This window comes from Electrophorus electricus, chromosome 21 (assembly GCF_041902795.1).
Source record: "Electrophorus electricus isolate QZ-2024a chromosome 21, ASM4190279v1, whole genome shotgun sequence".
NCBI classification, from domain to species: domain Eukaryota; kingdom Metazoa; phylum Chordata; class Actinopteri; order Gymnotiformes; family Gymnotidae; genus Electrophorus; species Electrophorus electricus.
The window spans coordinates 4,836,140-4,854,133 of NC_137517.1; the positions used below are offsets into that span (position 1 = coordinate 4,836,140).

The following is a 17,994-nucleotide window of genomic DNA, read 5'->3' on the forward strand; positions in this document are numbered from 1 at the left end:
TTCCTCCCACTCCGTAGGTATGTCAAAATAAAACTTCAATGTTTTTGTAGTGGTAAGGTTTATAATGTGCCTTCGATTACCAATAATCCATGGCTGAAATACACGTATCCCGCAGGCCTAACAATTCACAGTAGTGTCCTTGTTTAATGCGAAATGGCAGTGGTCACATACAAATATCACTTTGAACTTCTTTTACTAAAATTGCTTGTTTGTTTATTCATTTTAAACTAAATAGATGTTATGACTTAATTATTAAATGAGGATAATTAAATCCTTCATAAATGCACCACACATATAAGCTGGTTATTTATGTCAGACTGTGATGCCAAGAGGGCAGTTCAAAGTTTTATTTGTTTGTTTGTTTGTTTTTTACAATTAAACCATTTTCCAATAAACAAAAAAGCCTTCAAGCACTTCAATATAGCCCATGGTGTTTACGCCAAATCATGAAAAATGAAAAAAAATCAGGAAACTTGTTTGAATTGAAGCAAACCTGGATAATCAGCCAGTGTTATTTTGGCACCAATACATTGCTGAGAAACCTGGCCTTCATTTTGTCATACCTGGGATGCCAACAGTGTACCAACCTTACTGTCAAGACTTCCTCAGTTTCATGAAACGTCATTTAACTTGGTCTAGCTCATATAACCTAAATCCCTAGTCTTTTCAAAACTGAAGTGATTATTCACACAACTGAATTAGGTTTGGCCTCCAAATCTAAATGATGTTACCCAAAAGATGAAACCCAAGATGTTACCCAAAAAGTTTAAAGACTGCACTTTATTAATTCTAGTATTTAGAAATGCTGCACAATGACAAATGCTATTCCTTTTCCATATAAACATCATAATTTGTCCTCAATTCAGTTTCTTATTAAGGAACAGTTTTATGACAGTAATAATGTGATGATGAATACATCTTCTCAAATTGCTTTGAGAAACTGTCTAGGCTACATTATACTTTGTAATAGATATAGTATATTTATCATGTATAATATTGCTTTCATGTTGTTGAAACAGTATCGGGGAAAAAAGCCTTTTCAGTTTGTTTGAAGCTGTCTTGCTAATTTTATTTTCCATACAGCAAGTAAGTTTTTTTGTCTTTCTGAGGATCCCAAACGAATATATATGAACGGGGACCAAGGAGAACATCCACAGAGACGTACACAGCTTTGTAACAAAACGTAATGAAATAAAAATATGGTCCAGTTTTGTCAGAAAGGAGGATGAAGTCTGTGAAGTCTTCCAAGTTAAGAGACCTTTCTCCTGGAGTTAACACGTTCGAGGCTTGTGATGCTACTTTTGCGCGAGAGGATGCGCGTGGGCGAGGTGGGCGATGTCTCGCTGGGGCAGCCGTGTTGGAGGAGAACGTCGACACACTCTTGGCTCCCGGCCTGTCGTGCCAGTGTCAGCGCTGTTTGCCCTTGAGGATTCTTTGCTTTAACGTCACTGCCATACTACGAAGAGGAACAAGGAAACAAACAAACAGTAAAAACAGACAAAGTAAAAATGAAAATAAATAATTTTATGGTTTGTAAAGGAATGTGAGACACGCCTAAGTAGAAGTTGCAGATTGGGCTCTAAGGATGTTTACTGTCAAAGAACAAAGAATGATTTTTGTCTAGCAGGCTTTCATAACTGTAGTGATCATGAAAATCTTCAAATCACTGATAACAGCTTAAAATAATCATGGTATTTGGCACTGGGTTGATATTTGGATGTGATACAATACTCTGATTTACCCATTTCAGATCCACAGCTATTACTGGCATTGGCCCCGTACTATATTTTCACATGAGCGTATTGCTTACCCAGACTAGGAGCTGAGTCATAACCACGTCTCCCAGCTGGCAGGCAGCATGTAAGGGGCTGGGGAGCTGCAGAGGGTAGCTGGCCGTGGGCTCGTTCAGCTGCTCCTTGGTGCTGTGGGCCAGAAGCAGCAGGAGCCTGGGAAGGTCTCTGTCGGTGACCGCTCTGAGCAGCTCAGCTGATGTCACCTCCCTGGGCCCCTCGTTCCGACGCGGTAAGGGTGCCACAAAAGCCCGCTGCTCGTATTTCGCCCGGATCCATGACTCCCTCTGCTCCCTGAGCCGAACACAGGGGGAGCCACACAAATACGTCACTCAGAGAACCTGCATGAGCTTGGATGGGCTGTGTGGAGTTCTACTTTCCCACAGGAAACCTTATCAGATTGACTGTGTCCATGAGGACTTCAGCAAATCTCTAGTCTACCAGTTTTTCGTTGAAAGGTTCCTCTAATCAAGACACCTAGGTTCTTTTGTGTACATATTAAAGTCCATAGCTGCTGTTTTGAAAGCACTACTTCAGACTTGCTGTGTTGGGTAAGGTCTTGTCAAATGTACAGATCAGCTCAGGTGTGTTTACACAAGTGCAAGGTGCATACTGAAAGCATGGTGAATAATTAAAGAGCCAGTAGTTCAAATATTATCTTGGATTATCAATAAAAGCAAAGGAAGACTTTGCCCATAATGATCTCCCTTTTAACAGAAAAGACACCAAGATGTCCCTCTCACCTCGTGGCTTCGGGTGTTGGCTTTTGGCGCCCTTGTGTGCATGTCTCCCAGACGCTGTTGGCCGTGTGGTTGCCTATAGCCGTTAGTACCTTGGTGAGCTCGCTGGGCCAGTCATCTAGGTCCAGGGAGCGAACACGGGACAGATGTGTCCCGAGGTTCCGGTGAATCCCCGAGCACTCGATGCAGATCAGAGCTCCTAAGTTTAGACTTGCCCAAGTGGGATCTGTTCCATGAAGATAATTGTTAATTTTTTTGATGAAGCTACACACTATGCAGCTGCACAGTGATTTTTATTGATATTTGCACACATTGTTTGACACATTATATTGTTTATGTTGTTCGCTGATGGATTATGGGAAAAGGGGAGAACTTACTGGGTGCCTCACAGTCAACGCACAGGTCATTGCCTTTGGCATTACGAATGGCTTGTATTGCCACAGCTTCACTCTGGCTGCACCTTCGAGTCTGATAACCACACACACAGAGACACACGCACACACACATACTGAGTGTTTGTGTCCTCCTAAAGACTGCACTGATCTTGCTTTCCCATCTGTTGTCAAACCAACCTTATTTCTACTTTCACACAGTTGCAGAGAAGCTAGGATTTGGCTCTCGATGGCCTGCACCCAGGTGTCCCTGTCCTCCTGACTCTGGGCCTCAAAGTGCCAGCTCTGCCCCGTGCTCGATATGACAATGAAGTCTGTATTCTCCTCTTCTGCAAGGAGCAGGCAGCATTTATTTATCCGAGAGGAAGTAATCAATCGAAGATGCCTATTGAAGTACTCTGTCCAATATATCACTTTCTCATTACAGTGACATATGAGAAAAAGAGAGAGAGAGAGAGAGAGAGAGAGAGGCAGAGTACAACAGGCAGGGCGAGAAACATGGGAATGGCTACACAAATCCATTTGCTGTAATCTAATGATGGGGCGTCAAGGCTGAGGGATGAACCACCATCACACACGCCCAGCACGGGCCAGCAGCCACGCACACACACCCAGCTCACCCACACATCTTACATCTCACACAACCCCACCTCTTTACCTGCTCTGTTAATGTTTCTCAGGCTACCAAAGCTTTTCAGCTTCCACATTTTGCGCTTGGCTTGCGGTGCAAGAAGTTAGGCCAGCAGCAACAGAGGAATGCGGAGGGCGAGGGAGAGAGAAAGGGAAGGGATGAGAAAAGGAGAGAAGCAAAACAAAACGACAACGTGAGGAGAGCGCCACGGAATCCGGATTCGCCACACGCCAGTATCTGCGTGAACATCAGAGAGGTGAAGCGGAGGAACGCCTTCGGGCCTCACAAGATCACATGATCACACTCTGCCAGGATGAATCAGCATTAGCTCAGTCTGAAATTGGCTAATCACGTTTGGCAAGACGACCGGGCTCACCATCCGCTTGGCTGGCCATCACGTCTCCTTTCACGTTCATGCTCTTCTTCCTCTTGGTCTTCTTCCGGTCTGTCATGGGGGAGGGCGGAGCCAGGTCCTTCCCCAGAGGAGGGCAGATAGCCCCCTCAACCCCGGACTCTGTTCGAACGAAAGGACACAGGTTGAAACCCTACCCCGATCTTATAAACCGTGCTGCATTTTGCAGAACCGATGCACCTGGGTATCACTGACTTCCTAAACACTGCCTGTCTGTTAAAGGGCCAATGAGAAATTACTGTGGTGTGTTGAAGCAGGCAGTACAATGTGCAAGACTGGAAATCTAAATATTTTGATATATTTGCATATTTGGATGCCTCTGCTACTTTATTTTCACTTACACATTTACATACCTAAGCTTACTGCCTTATTGGACACAGAAGAAGGGCAGCGTTTGACCCTGTTTGGTTCATCTTCAGATGGCGTTCCCATGCCGGCCCCCTCGTCCACAGGCAGAAGGTTTGCTGGATGGATCCAGGATAAAACGAGACACAAGTAAGACTGTCGGTAAAGAGTTTGCTTTGAAATCGTGTCCTAAGAGAAAGAACTCCCTGCATCGCTCACATGAGGTTGCCCCTTCGGATGCTGGCTTGTCTTTCGCAAGGCCGTTGACCCCGGGGGCAGGGCTAGCTGGAGGCAACGCCCTATGCAGCCGTTTCCCTGGCACTTTCACGGTCACGCGCTGCAGATCCATCTCCTTCCCATGTGTGTTCTGCTTGTAGTCCTGCAATTACACCTGCGTGTTGAAGTATACATTCCACTGGGTGCTGCGGCAACACTCGCTCAGGCACCAGAGAGCTAACAGAAGGTCTAGAGTGGATTCTAGATGTGGCATTTGCATCTAGAGTCTGTTGCTCTCGTCACTCAACCGTAGTGCCCGAGCCATGTCCACCCTGGTAGAGAAGACCACCATGAAAGACATAAATGTATCGAAGACTATCCAGAAGACTGGAATCCACCATTCTGACCTCAGAGGACGTTCCACAAGTGCAAAGCCACACCAGTGGAACGTGATGGCTTGGGTACGGATAACTGTCACTGATGTTTCAGTACCACAGGGAGGTGGCTCGCTTTGGTTCACTGTAGACCAGAGTCACAGAAACACTGAGGAAACGTACAAAAACGTCCTGCAACTTCAACAAAATGTCTGATAACACGCGCAAACATTTAGATGTGTTTCCATGTACTTAAAAACAGAATGGAGAACAGTTTATTGAAAACACACTCTTGGGGAAGGCAGTTGTGTAAACGCTGTTTTAAAAAAAAGAAATGCGAAACATTTTGGTGAACACTCTCTTGATCTCATGAGCTCTGATGTAAAAAAAAAAATTAGATGAAACATGCATCCAACCTTGCTTTAACACAAGCATAAAGGTTGCTGTCATTGAGATAATAGATTATAAGGACTAGTATTTTAAACTTATTTATGGCACTGAAACAGATCAGGAAGAGTAGAGAAGGCCCTCGGCATCTGGGTTGATTTCTCAACGTACAAAACATAACATTTTTAATGTTCATTTGTCCAATTACTTTTGGTTCCCTGAGAAAAGGGGAGGTGGGGTGGGGTTAATATGGGCTTCACCAACATATTACATTACTACTTTACAACATATTACTATATACATCAAATATATATAATACATCTAAAGAAGATTCCATGAGACTTGCTGCAGTGTAGTAACAGATGTGGAGGTAGTCAAAACTGTAGTGAAATACACAATGTTTCCAGAGAAACAGGACATTTTGGACAGAGGTCTTTCATAATATGTGCAAGCAAAGTGCTTCTAAATTTGGAGGAAGAGAAACCTGTTTATATTAAGATCATATTGGTTTATATTTCTTTTGTAGAAGGAGGAAGAAGTATATTCAAACTAATATGAATATGAGCCTCTTACTACAAATATATAGTGTTCTGGGCTGAGACAAAGCAACAAAAATCACGTTACAGTGAAATTACTTCTGAGTTGCACCGTGTTTCAACAGGAAATGGAAAAGAGCCGCCAAATCTGAAAATTTGCAGATTTTTTTTTTTGTCACAATCATTGTAAAAGAAACAAACCAATGAATCCAAATGTATTTTACACTTCAGTAGCTACTAATTGTCACTTTGACCCAACGATGCTTTTGATGTCAAGAATGAGCTGTAACTGAGTTTGGTTCAGAAGCCACAGAGCTATATCCACGCTCAGCGCGTTTTACCTCAACCGGTAACGTGGTTGCACAAAGACTGCTAAAGTTTCACGTGCTCACACACTTTTAAATGCACTTTTCAGTAGTATTACTGCTCTTTCAACTTGAAAACATTAGATGTGTCACATGATCCGATAGGAGGTGGATCTACTGGTAGGGAGCAAGCACAGGCCAAACTGGGCTGTTCTAAAGGGTTTTGAATATTTATTTAAAATTGATATTATAGAAATAACATAATAATGTTACCCATATTTTGAAAGGGAATTTAGATATATTAAATCATATTTGTTGATATTACAGTTCAAAGGTTGAGAACATCATGCTAGGTTAAAAGTCCTAAGAGGGCTGTGTGTGTTGAGTGTAGAAGACACTGTGACTTACATTGATGTTTGAGTGATACATGAGCATGCCGGTGTTGGACAGTGTGACAAACTTCTTCTTCCACTCTTTGTTCAGAGAGCGATCGCTACGTTTCAGCAGTGTGCCCTGAAACACAAAATGCACGATTCAGAATTGTATGCGTGAGCTTGTTCTTGCCCCAAATATATTACCAGGGACTGAGTTCATTACCCCATATTATTCTTCAAAAAGGCGGATGCCTGCCTAGTACATTACCAGCTTGAAGCATTGCATGTAACTTCAAGGATAGTCAGTATCACTCAGTAGTGAGGATCGCTCAGCAATAAGTCCCAAGACAATAAATATATATTGAATATATATATTTCCATGGGGAGTCTTATACCGCTCACTCTCCATGAGCAAAAGGAAGATCTGACCGACCCTCTGCCTTTACTCATACCTGTCTGATAGCGACTGATCTGTTGCCTCCCATATCAGCTCTGCTGTCCGGAGTTCTCCTCTCAGTATCACTCCCCCGGCGGTTCTAAAAGGACGGGAACGTGAGACGAGCTGTCGACGAGGCGTACGCGCTCAGACAGTGGAGGACAGAGGAGGAACGTGGGGTGGGATGGCAAACAATATGACAGAGAGGTGCTTCACTGACATGCTCCGAGTTTCTGGACTCTTGGAAGGACAAGGTTCCACTGATCAAACTGCTCTCCTAACATATCTACAGTGAATGGGGAATGGGTCTCTCTCTCCCTCTCTCTCCCTCTCTCTCTCTCTCTCTCTCTCTCTCTCTCCACCAGTCTCTCTCCCAGGCTGGTTAGGGGCTCACTGGGTTTAGGACCACGACAAGGCTGAAGGACTGACCGTGAACAAGGAGGTCCGCCGGCGGGGCAAGTTTCGCTGGCAGCCCCCCTCTCCTCCTGCCCCTCCCCGTATTTCTCGGTGACCTATCACAGGGGTGGAGGGCAAAGAGGAGGGCAAATAATCGCTACTCTGACCTCCGTTACTGGCCTGAGAGATGGGGAGGGCAGAAGTGGGGAGGGAGATGAGAGAGAGACAGACAGGATAGAGGGATGTTAAATGGAACAAATACAGAATGTGAAAGAAGAGCAGACCCACAATGGAAACATGGCATATGCTCAAATTACCAACCTCGCCAGAACATGTTTGACAACTCTGGCATTTTAAAACTCAGTAACCTCATTGCACCATCTATTTCCTGTTTGCACTGGCAACCCCCCCGCCCCCCCAACTTAAAAAAAACCACCACCAACAACAAAAACCCTCTAAACACTTTTGTGATTATTAGTGCTAATTAGTCCAGAAGTAGTGGAGAGTTAAGATATTATTTCTCCAAGCCATTGCTTGGGGGTGGGAGGCTTCAACACCCCATAAACTGGAGTTACAGTGTTAAACGGTACGCAAGCTGCTGTAGGGTAGTACCTGTCCAGGGAACGGCGCGGACACCGGCGTGGATGCTCCGGAGTGGCTGGGGGAGTTGGGGAGGGATTTGCAAGATGCCAGAACGGCAGCTTGCTTCTTAGCTGCTACTATCTTCTGGCAGACTGAGAGGTGAATGGTTCTGATTAGCATAACAACGGGGTCACGGAGTAACATCACGTTTCCCATTTCTAGTCTGAGGAGAGCCAAACCTTCTGTGAAGACTCGGTCCACGTTCAGTCCGTAGGTAGCGCAGGTCTCATAATAGGTACAGCGTCGCGCGACCGTGCAAAGCTGCTTCACCCGCTTGTCCTCGATTATGCGGACATTAGTGTTGCTAATCTTATCTGTGGAGAAAAAGCACATCAGTGCGTTGATGCCACGCTCTGTCACCTGCCTCAGAGTAGCAGAGCTGATCTAGAATCAGTTCATTCTTGACATATTCAGAAAGATTTGAGACAGAAAGACGTTACACCATGAGTTCCTACATCTACATACCTTGCGAGCCCACTAATATGAACGGGATGTCTGCCATGTTGCGGTGGGAGCTGAACTCCCTGAAGTTATTGTACACGTCTTGGAAGCTGGCTTCGTTTTCCAAGCTAAACACCATGATGACGCCATCTACCCAGTTGCTGAACTATGGTGCCATATTGGAGGAGGAGAGAGGAAAATGCATAAGCACGTATCCTAGGGCATGGGATAGGCCATTCACAAGCTTCCCAATGCAGTTTGTGCAAAGTCTATTTTTCACTGTCAGGCTAAGATCCCTAAAAGCTCACATCATGCCAAAGAGGAAATTGCACAATATCTATTAGTAGAATGCATGCTCATACACACACAGCCACACCCCCCACCCCGCACACGTGCAAAGAAACATTGGTAAAAACCTGTGCGTTGGGGAGGCCGGATTCCTCTCGGATTAGTAACAACTGACTCTGCCCCTCTACCAGGACATCTTTCTTATACCTTCGATCTGATAAGAGGAGAGGAGCGGAAAGTACAGTTAGCTTGCTGAAATGATGGAACGTAAAGTATGGTTCAGTGCAACAGGGGTACTCATAGAGGATTGCTTCTTACTGTGCTGTTGTGTTTGTCGGTGCCGAGCTATAAACGCGCAACATATAGTTGCAACAATTAAACAACTGCGAAGTGTTTTTCTGCTATCTTATATGCACAAGATTGCTTTGTGCTGACCAGTGACAAATCTGTGCATACCCTGAGCCTAACCTTAGCTAAGCATCATCGGTTGCATGTGTGCTCTCTACACAGTGTTGGATGATCAGGTAGTATAACCCGACGAAAGAGGCCATGGTTCTCACCCTCGTGTGTCTTCTCAGGAAGGTAGCTTCCTGTGATGTACCTGTTTACCAGTGCAGATTTTCCACTCCACATGCTACCCAACACCCCCTGCAAAGACCCAGAGACACGTGAACTTAGAAGCTTCAAAGGCCCATTCAGCATGAACACATTCAAAAGCAGCTTTCTGTCAGAGACATCTGACAGAGATACTGAGTGAAAGTATTTTCTTGCTCAAATGAGACTTATCTAATCTAAGGTTGGTTTGGCAATCCCCCCTTTTGGACCTACTAGGCCTAACCTATTACAGTGCTTAAGAAAAGCCAAAGAACAACCAAAGAACAACCGGATGATGCAGTCTGTTAAACATATATGACAATTTCTTACCAGTCTGAGCTCTGGAATAGATCGACTTAGGGTCCATTCCTGACTGTTGGCACACGATGCTTTGAAGATAAAAAAAATTCATAGGTAGTCAGACCTTTGTGTTTAAACATCAGAAATAAGCATTAAGTGTACACAGTAACAGGGTGACATGGTGTACGTTTCTTAGCAAGAAGGGGTAGGATGTCAGGGTGCACTAAAACTGCAATGCAGAGCAGAGGCAACAGAAACCATATGGTGTACCCTAACTGAAATGACTCTCAGTTTCAGACGTGACTCCATGGTCCACAGCAAGATTTTACTTTTTGACTTTTTACTGCTTAATTACAGTGTAATGCAGCTCATACCTCTTGCACACAAAATGTTTAAATGAAAAACTATTGGATGATGGCAGAACTGGTTGTATGATCATATAAGAATCCTTATAAGAATTCACAGCTTCCTGTCAAATCTGTCTTTCGTATAATCTTTTCATAAGAATCTATCAAAAAGGATCTTGTGACGAGAGGATTCTCAATGTGCCATGTCTGCACTCCTGAAATAAAAAACAAAACAAAACAAAACTGAGGCCGGCCTGTATTTATTGCAGGCTTTGGCATTATGGCAGTAAAATTTCTGCAGCTGCAAACCTTGAACGTAAAAAAGATAAAAGTGCCTCCCTAAATTTCTTTTTGCTTTGTTGTTAACAGTAACAGCTCTCGGTCTACAGATGCACACTTTCTTCTCTCTCTCCCTTTCTCTCTCTCTCTCTCTCTCTCCCTCTTTCTCTCTCTCTCTCTCCCTTTCTCTCTCTCTCGCTTTCTCTCTCTCTTTCCCTTCCTATCATTCTTTCACCAAGGAGTGACTCATCTCCAGCTGCTCCACTGTCACCAGTGACGGATAGGGCTTCCCTGCCATTGGCTCATCTGTGACTGGAGTGTGCAGGGGCAGCTGGGGCAGCCAGGCTATCAGCCACCTCTGATGGACAGCACACCCTGCCACGCCTCTAACCCCGCCCCCTGCCCAGCCCCTTGCCCCGCCTCTCACCCCACTGCGCCTCTCCTCTCCAGCAGAAGCCCATGGCTGAGGTGAAAAAAACAGTCCCCTGAACTCGCCACGATAAATTCCCATCTTCCCCTGCGAAGCGCAGCTCTGTGCACAAAAGGGGCTCCCTTCCCCAAACACCCGCCCACTAAAGCTCTATGAGGGCATTATAAGACAGGGCTAGCAGACAGTAAGATCCTTATGCGAATCCCGAATCCTCCATGTTGAACGCTATATCCGGAGCGCCTGGCTGAAAAAGGATGCTCTGTGTGTCACATCCTAAAGCCTGCCTCTTCAGATTTGTTTGTGCATATAGACATACACACACACACACACACACTTGCACACACACACACACGCACACAGCCTTGCTCTCTCATTCATTGGGCTGGGGACTCTCTCCCTGGCATCACACAGCGATACAACAGGCAGTTCCGTCCGCCTGTTGCCATGACAACCCCTCTTCCACCGCTCTGTCAGCTTGCCCAGGGAACACATACGTAAATATTTTTGCACGCGCATGCGTTAGGTTTGCACACACACCATCCAGTGCTCGCAGTTCATAGTCCACACACACACACACACACACACACACACACACATATGCCCAGAGATACATAAATTGAGCCCTCACTTAATGAGGCTCATCAATTTATTATCAATTTAGGAAATGCTTTGTTCTTGCAAATCTAATTTTACTGTAAATATATAAAAAGAACATTAAAAAAAAAGTTGGGGCAATTTGAGCAGGCCTATTAAGTGAAGGCTGTCTGAGAATTTAGACAACACTCTCAAAAAAGCTCAGCGGAGAGAAGAATAATAAATGCTCTGATGTTCCCTGTGATTCCGATTTTAACAGCACAGGCTAAATGCATCTGAGAAGCACACATTTCACCGATGGTCTGCCAAATCATCTCTGGGTCCCTCCACTTCCAAATTTGCTTGTCAGGGCATGAGATCCACTTGAATGCTGCTTTTTTGTTTTGTTTTGTTTTCAAGAAGGATGTAGTTAACAAAAGGGAGCAGCTGATACATTTGGAAGCATTAAACAGCTGCTTCTGACATGGACTGGAAATGAAGATCACAGTGTGAAAAGAATGGAAGCCGCCACAGAGGGAAATGATCAGAATAAAGGCAGGCAGCGGGTGGAACATCAAAGACGGGATCGGGGGATCGGCTGGAATTGCGCAGCCTTTAGGCACAGGCGTTCTCAAATTTGTTTCCTATTCCACACGTTCCAGATCAGGAGCAGAGGCAGCGGTGGGGGAGGCAACCGCATAGAACAGACCCGCATGTCTTTAACTGATGCCACAGCTTCAGATTTTCCAACAAATATCATTTGAAAATCCTTAAGCGTGGCACATGGAAATAATCTCTTTAAAGCTTATAGACCAAGAGCCGATTGCCATTTCATAAACTCTTCTGAAAAAATCATTTTTTACTTTTTTTTTGTTTTTGGTTTTACACAGGTACAGTTGTTCAGGATCTCCATGTGGCATTCTGTGGTTTCTGTTACCAAAGATCAAACGAAAAGAGGCCTCCCCTTTGAAGCTAAGAAGGGGAATGAAGGCAGTGCTTCCTTACCTTCATCCTCACTGGACCCCCTCTGGACGGAGCTCGGAGCTGGGCACGTCGCACCAGCACTGCCCGAGGCTTGGGTGCTCTTGGTGAAGATGCCACTAATAAACCGGAGCATTTTGCGGTCACGGGATGAGGCCCCCTGCGACGCCCCCGCCCTTGCATCTGCCGGGCCTTGGCCGCCTTTCACTTTTAGCAGGTCCTCGGACAGGCAGTTCAGGTCACTGTTATCCAGAGTGCGGCTCTTCCCCTTCCGCTGTGGCTTGGAGACAGCGGACCCGGGGGCCGGAAGGGACGCGGACCCTGCCTTCAGCCTCTCGGCTCTGGGGCTCTGGGTCCGCATGGCTACCGCCCCCTCCGTGGACAATTTGGACCTCGTGCCTTCTTTCATATCCTGCGGAGCGGTCTTGGCCTCGCACACAGCCCAGGATGCCCTGAAGGATCCAGGAGCAGGGCTGGTGGGGGATTGCACCCTGCTCCTACTATCCTTTCGGTCCAGGCTCTTGGAGGAGGCATGCATGCTGTCTCTGGCTTCTCGCAACTCACGGCTACTGAGGGCACTGCTGTGTGCCTTTAAAAAGGACACGGGCCTCTTGCTGCTGCGTCCGGCGCCGCTCGCGGCTGGGGTCTGGGTGGATTCAGATGGCTCCTTGAATGTAGATGTTTGAGGCAACCCTGTTACTTCACTTGCCCCATCGTTTTCTGCAGCGGATAGGGTTATTGATTTTTGCCTGTCACTGGGGGAAGCGCCATCTGTAAAAAGTGCTTTACGGTCCCTGGGGCATGGAAGTATTTCCTGTCCTGTTTGGTGATGGATACCTCTCCTGGCTTCAGGCGCGGTGATGTCTTCCTGCTTCGGTGGACGACCCTCCCCGCCACACGAGTCCGTGCTGGCGGGTGGCTGCTCGGCTCCAGTCCAGTTTGTCCCCCCCGCCACACTCTGCCTGGCCTTTTCCGCCCCATGGTCCTCGGTTGTCTCCACCTTCACCAGGGTCAGGGAGATGAGGTAGGTGGTTCTGTGCTGCGGTACGCCGGTTCGCTCCATGAGATACAAGTTCGGCAGACAGACAGACACGGACATAGATCAGTCTGATGGGCCAAACGTCCTCTGCTACGACCGCAACCGACAGACACAGCGAGAGAACTGCAGACGCGCTACTGGAGAAAAAGGGGACCGTCTCGAGTGATGCTTTCTTTCTGTGGAGCGGATAAAATTGCTACCAGCAACCTTTGTGGCCCTCTTGGTCTCGCCGATCGTGTCCCACTAGTCTCTACGTTTCAGTTCCCTCCTTCGTGCCCCATGTGATTGGCACTGTTGCAAGTCCACAGGCAATCGCAGCAAAGTACACTATTAATGTCACTTGAATTTCATTGAGCAAAACCTTCCAGCGAACAGTTGTGATTTTAAGGCAAAGTGCAGGATGAAATGGAGAGGAATAATACATCCTGCTGCTACCGTCGCGTTAGGAAATGTTGTTCGCAGCCATGCACCACAGCGTGGAAAAGATGTAGACACACAGGCAGGAGACAGGAAAAGTAACGCAGGATAGAGGTCTACCTGACACATGGATCAGTGAGAGAAGCTTAGCGTAAATCCAGCGAGAGCAATCCCACCTTCCCCATGAAGAGCCTGTCCATCGCGCCGCCTGCGATCTGAGCGTTCGGCCGCACGCGTCACGCGGAACGGACGTCGGCGCGGCAGGCTCCGGCGCCGAGCGCCCGCCGCACCAAACGAACGCGCATCCTCGCGGCGGTGAAAGTTCACGTCGTGCACGGGTAACAAGACCAGCCGTCTGCCTCTCGAGCGCAGGGGTTCCTCGGCTCCCCTCCCCCCCACTGCTAGATGCCTTTGGCGGTGCCCACGCCGAACAGCACGGAGCCGGAAAGCCTCACTCCTCTCTCCATCGCCCTGCTCCCCCTCTGTCTGCCTGCCCTTGTCGGTAGCCAGACGGCTCACAGCCTCTGCTTTCCACAGCTAGCCCCCCCCCCCCCTCCTCCCCACCCCCCACCTTCCTGTTTCCTCCCACCCTCATCTCCCCCTCCTCCTCCTTCCTTTCTCACTCTGCTCTGTCTCATCCTCGCTCTCCCACTCTGAAACAGGGAGAGGCAATGATGTGCTGTGCTGAGAGGCAGGCGCACGCTCGGAGGTCTCGGAGCCAATAAAACGCCTGGGAAGGGAAGGGGAGGAGCCACGCCAAACCTCATCAGCATACGAGAGAATCTAATTCGGTGCAGCTAATCAGGACTGTTAAATCAGTAGAGACAGGGTATCACATATTTTTGTCTAATACTGCACACCACACACATAGTCACTTCTCTTCGTCTTTCAGTCTGTGTGTTTAAACTCCTGTATGCGCTGTCCCCGCCTCCCACAAGCCATCTCCTTTTGCCCTCTTCCATTCAAGACGCTGAGGCAGCCTGTTACCAAGGTATTCTGGAGCTTAGACTCCTCCCCCACTGCATGGGCTCCATCTAGTCTCTGATTTTTTTTTCTTTCCCGCCTGTCTCCCCTCCAACCTCCAATCTCTCCACTCCAGCCACGTTTTGTGCACGCAAAAACGGATTCCTGCACGTGTGCATTCATGAAATCATTATGGAATTTAACAATGTGCTACGGAGTGGAGAGACAGTGTGCACACAGCACAGACACGGCTGGACGGATAAATCTGTGCCCTGTTATTGATGCTACTCTCATTACATATTACTGTCACTATTTTACTTCTGTGACGCCGTTCTCGCAAGTCCGTAATAAATGCTGTTGACTGAACAGAGGAGGGCAGATATATAAGAAGATCAACAGAATGTTGTATGTTGGAGGTCTTAATCAGCTCTGTAAAGTATCTTATGCGCAGAAGCGGCTTGTTCCAATAGTCCTGTGTGCCATGCAGATGGTAACATGTTCTTCTTACACGGGGGTCATTTTTTCCAGCAAATAACCACAAACTGATGACAGGGTGACTTTGTGCACAGTGTGTGCGTCATATTACCAGTTTGGGGTCCAGCTGTAAAGTTCTACCTGATTTCTAAGGAAGTCATTATGACTATCATTGTCAGGACTAGCATGTGGGCAGCATAGATAGCCCAAGTCATCTTTTCCTGTTAGTGTTTTGACTGACTTATCCTCTCGGATCCCTGTCTATGACAGGCAAATAACAGTGTGCACCTCTTATGTAGATCTTAGTCTTGTATTGTTTGTTGTTGTTGTTTGTTTGTTTGTTTTAGCTCCTAATGAGGCCCACCTGCACTGAGAGTGAATGGTACAGCTGCCGAGTCTGTCTCTCCGGTGACACCAAGCTCTTTGTTTTTCCATCCACCATAAGAGACTCTCTCTCGTGTTTTAACGTTGTTTTTCACTGTTTTTCACGTGTCTCCCTAAAGATCTCATACTGTCCAACCCTCTTCCCTTTCTCTTGGCTCTCTGTAGTAAACAATTTTTTAAAAGAATTCATCAAACCTATTCTCCAGCGTCAACATTCTGTGTCGTACTGTTTCCTTTCTTTTTTGTCGTTCTTCCGCGCCTGCCTCCCTATATAAATGTGTTTAATCTTTTACAGCTGCAAGGATGTCATTCTGTGACCGCTCATTTGTTAAAGCACTGACGAGTTACGTCACTCTGCCTCTGTTCCTCAGAATTCTCAGCCACCCCTGCATCTTCCAGTTATGATGGTGTTTGCCGTAAGTCTCAGCTCCAGAGAAAAGCAGAGAAGATCACTTAGATGATGTTTCTCGTCTGCGTGCCATTGTCGTCAGATAGAACGACTGTAAATATGCACTGGACCGGAAGTCATTGTCAAGGGAAGTGAATTATGCAAGCGACACCTTAAAGACTAAATGAAAGATATATTAATCGTTGTCACCAGAATCACTGATGTCATGACCCTATCGAACGTGCATGGGCATCTGGTAGCTGGTAATTGAAATGTAAATGACCCAGTAACAGGGGAGCGTTTGTTCAGCGAACGCTTTAAAAACTGAGCCCAAGTGTAAAAAAATACAAAACAACACAAACTTCTTCTATGAGATAAAAATGAATAAGGATGTGCTGACAGCTGATTTTCTTGTACATATGTATATAGCATATATAGCACGAAAGATGCGACAGGTGGTGTCTCAGATATAGAGGAAGTGGCTTTTGGGGCAACCAGAGAGCAGCAGACAGGAAGTGGGCCTGCTGCCATGACAACATTTGAGGGATGATGGTAATCTTAAAAGATAAGGCTTTAATCAAATATATACGAGTGTGATTAAGTACATAAACCATGGGGCCAATGCTGCTATTAGCTCCATGTAATGGGAAAGTGATGTGCTATAGTGCGCCTGCACAGGAAATGATGGAACTGATAATGCAGGATTTATCATAGCACAGTTTCTGGGAATTCACCTCAGACCAGCACTGCTGTTCATTTCCCTTTCGTCTCTCACGTTAGATTCGACAGCGGCGCAGGATGCTAAGGCATTTCAGCAAGAACCTTAAGTGCGAAGCGAAGTCCCATGTAAAGGGCAAGCCTGCGTGGCTCCATTCACCACCAGTGATTTCACAGTCTGAGCTCATGCATAACCCTCCAAGCATCAGTTCGGGTCCAACCAAACCTTTGTGTTCAGGAATTTTCCCATTTTAGCTCAGAACTAATTTTATTCTCCCTGTAGGAAACCATCAGGTAATAAACAGTCAATCACAGATCACTGATCACAGATCAGTGGTTCTTATGAGGGAGATCAGTGCCTGCATGTAGGTAAAGCCTATGTGTAGATACCAGCCTACAGCATCACCTACAAAACTGTATGCAGCAGAATCCCATTATACAGAATTTCAGAGTGAAGCCCTTTGTTCCAGTGATAGCTGTATTTAAGTATATACTTATATAAGTATATACTTAGCTGTATTTAAGTACATACTTATCAAATATGTAATTCTATTCAATACAGGGTGTTCAAAACTTCTCTAGTACTCTAGTGCTCAACTGTTATTTCAGCAAAAATCCTAATTCCTTGAATTTCACATATTCTTCGAGGGCTGCATGTCTACACAGCTAGGAAAAAACAGAAGGGGACATTCATCTGAAGTACCTTTGGCAAAGTAGTGCCTATGACAAAGCGTATCAGCTAAGTGGAAATGTGCACAGAGACGAAGTCTCCTAACCCAGATACTGGGAAATTAACATATACTTCTCTGTGGAAGGGCCCCATCACAAATTATACACATTGCTCCTCGGACAACAATTTCCCGCTCTGAGAAATAAACGTGGGGGTTCAGTCTCCGTTAACAGAGGATACAAAAACTAACAGAGGATACAAAAATCTACCATGTCTCCCACTCTTTTGCGCCGGAGGAAGAGGACTGATCAGCTGCGTGCATTTGTTGTAATAAACACCTGACATACTCACCTTGGATGCTGTGGATGTAAACCTTGAGGCCTATCTTAAGCTGCTGGTCCTCAACCCTCTCCAGCTGTTTGAGCAGTTTGTTAAAGGTGCTCTGCAGGTTTTCGTGTCGCTTTATTTCGGCTCTGATTGCACTCGAATATGCCGCCTTATTTGAGTTACTCATGTTTATTCTGATGACTCTGCCTAAAGTGGACAAATTCACTCCCGTGACCCACCAGAACTTTCCGCTTCCCTTTACATGCTTCTTTCATGCATAGAACAAAGTCATTCGATTCTGAAGCACATCGGTCAAGCGCAGAAGTACTTTTGCATGTGTGAATTTCCTCTGTGCACAACTGAGTTCACTTCCTGATTTCAAAGTGTTGCCATCTCATAGGTCGCT

General features: G+C 46.2%; 1 protein-coding gene across 6 annotated transcripts; it reads right to left on the minus strand.

Moving 5' to 3' along the window:
• Positions 1–765: 765 nt before the first annotated feature.
• agap2 (ArfGAP with GTPase domain, ankyrin repeat and PH domain 2) lies at positions 766–17,994 on the minus strand. 6 transcript variants are annotated; one of them, XM_026998656.3, is made up of 19 exons: positions 17,613–17,994; positions 9,630–9,688; positions 9,266–9,353; positions 8,834–8,919; positions 8,442–8,583; positions 8,156–8,290; positions 7,947–8,068; positions 7,368–7,514; positions 6,955–7,038; positions 6,537–6,641; positions 4,530–4,689; positions 4,319–4,429; positions 3,930–4,067; positions 3,581–3,640; positions 3,103–3,251; positions 2,908–2,998; positions 2,534–2,756; positions 1,811–2,084; positions 766–1,456 (listed from the first exon to the last, which is right to left on the minus strand). In XM_026998656.3, the coding sequence occupies exons 1-19, from the start codon at positions 17,773–17,775 to the stop codon at positions 1,250–1,252; spliced, it is 2,544 nt and encodes an 847-aa protein (XP_026854457.2). In that variant the 5' UTR covers positions 17,776–17,994; the 3' UTR covers positions 766–1,249. The 6 variants fall into 6 exon arrangements, with proteins under 6 accessions (XP_026854457.2, XP_026854456.2, XP_026854458.2 ...); XM_026998655.3 differs by lacking the exon at positions 17,613–17,994 and adding an exon at positions 12,234–14,186; XM_026998657.3 differs by lacking the exon at positions 3,581–3,640 and having other exon boundaries at positions 17,613–17,992.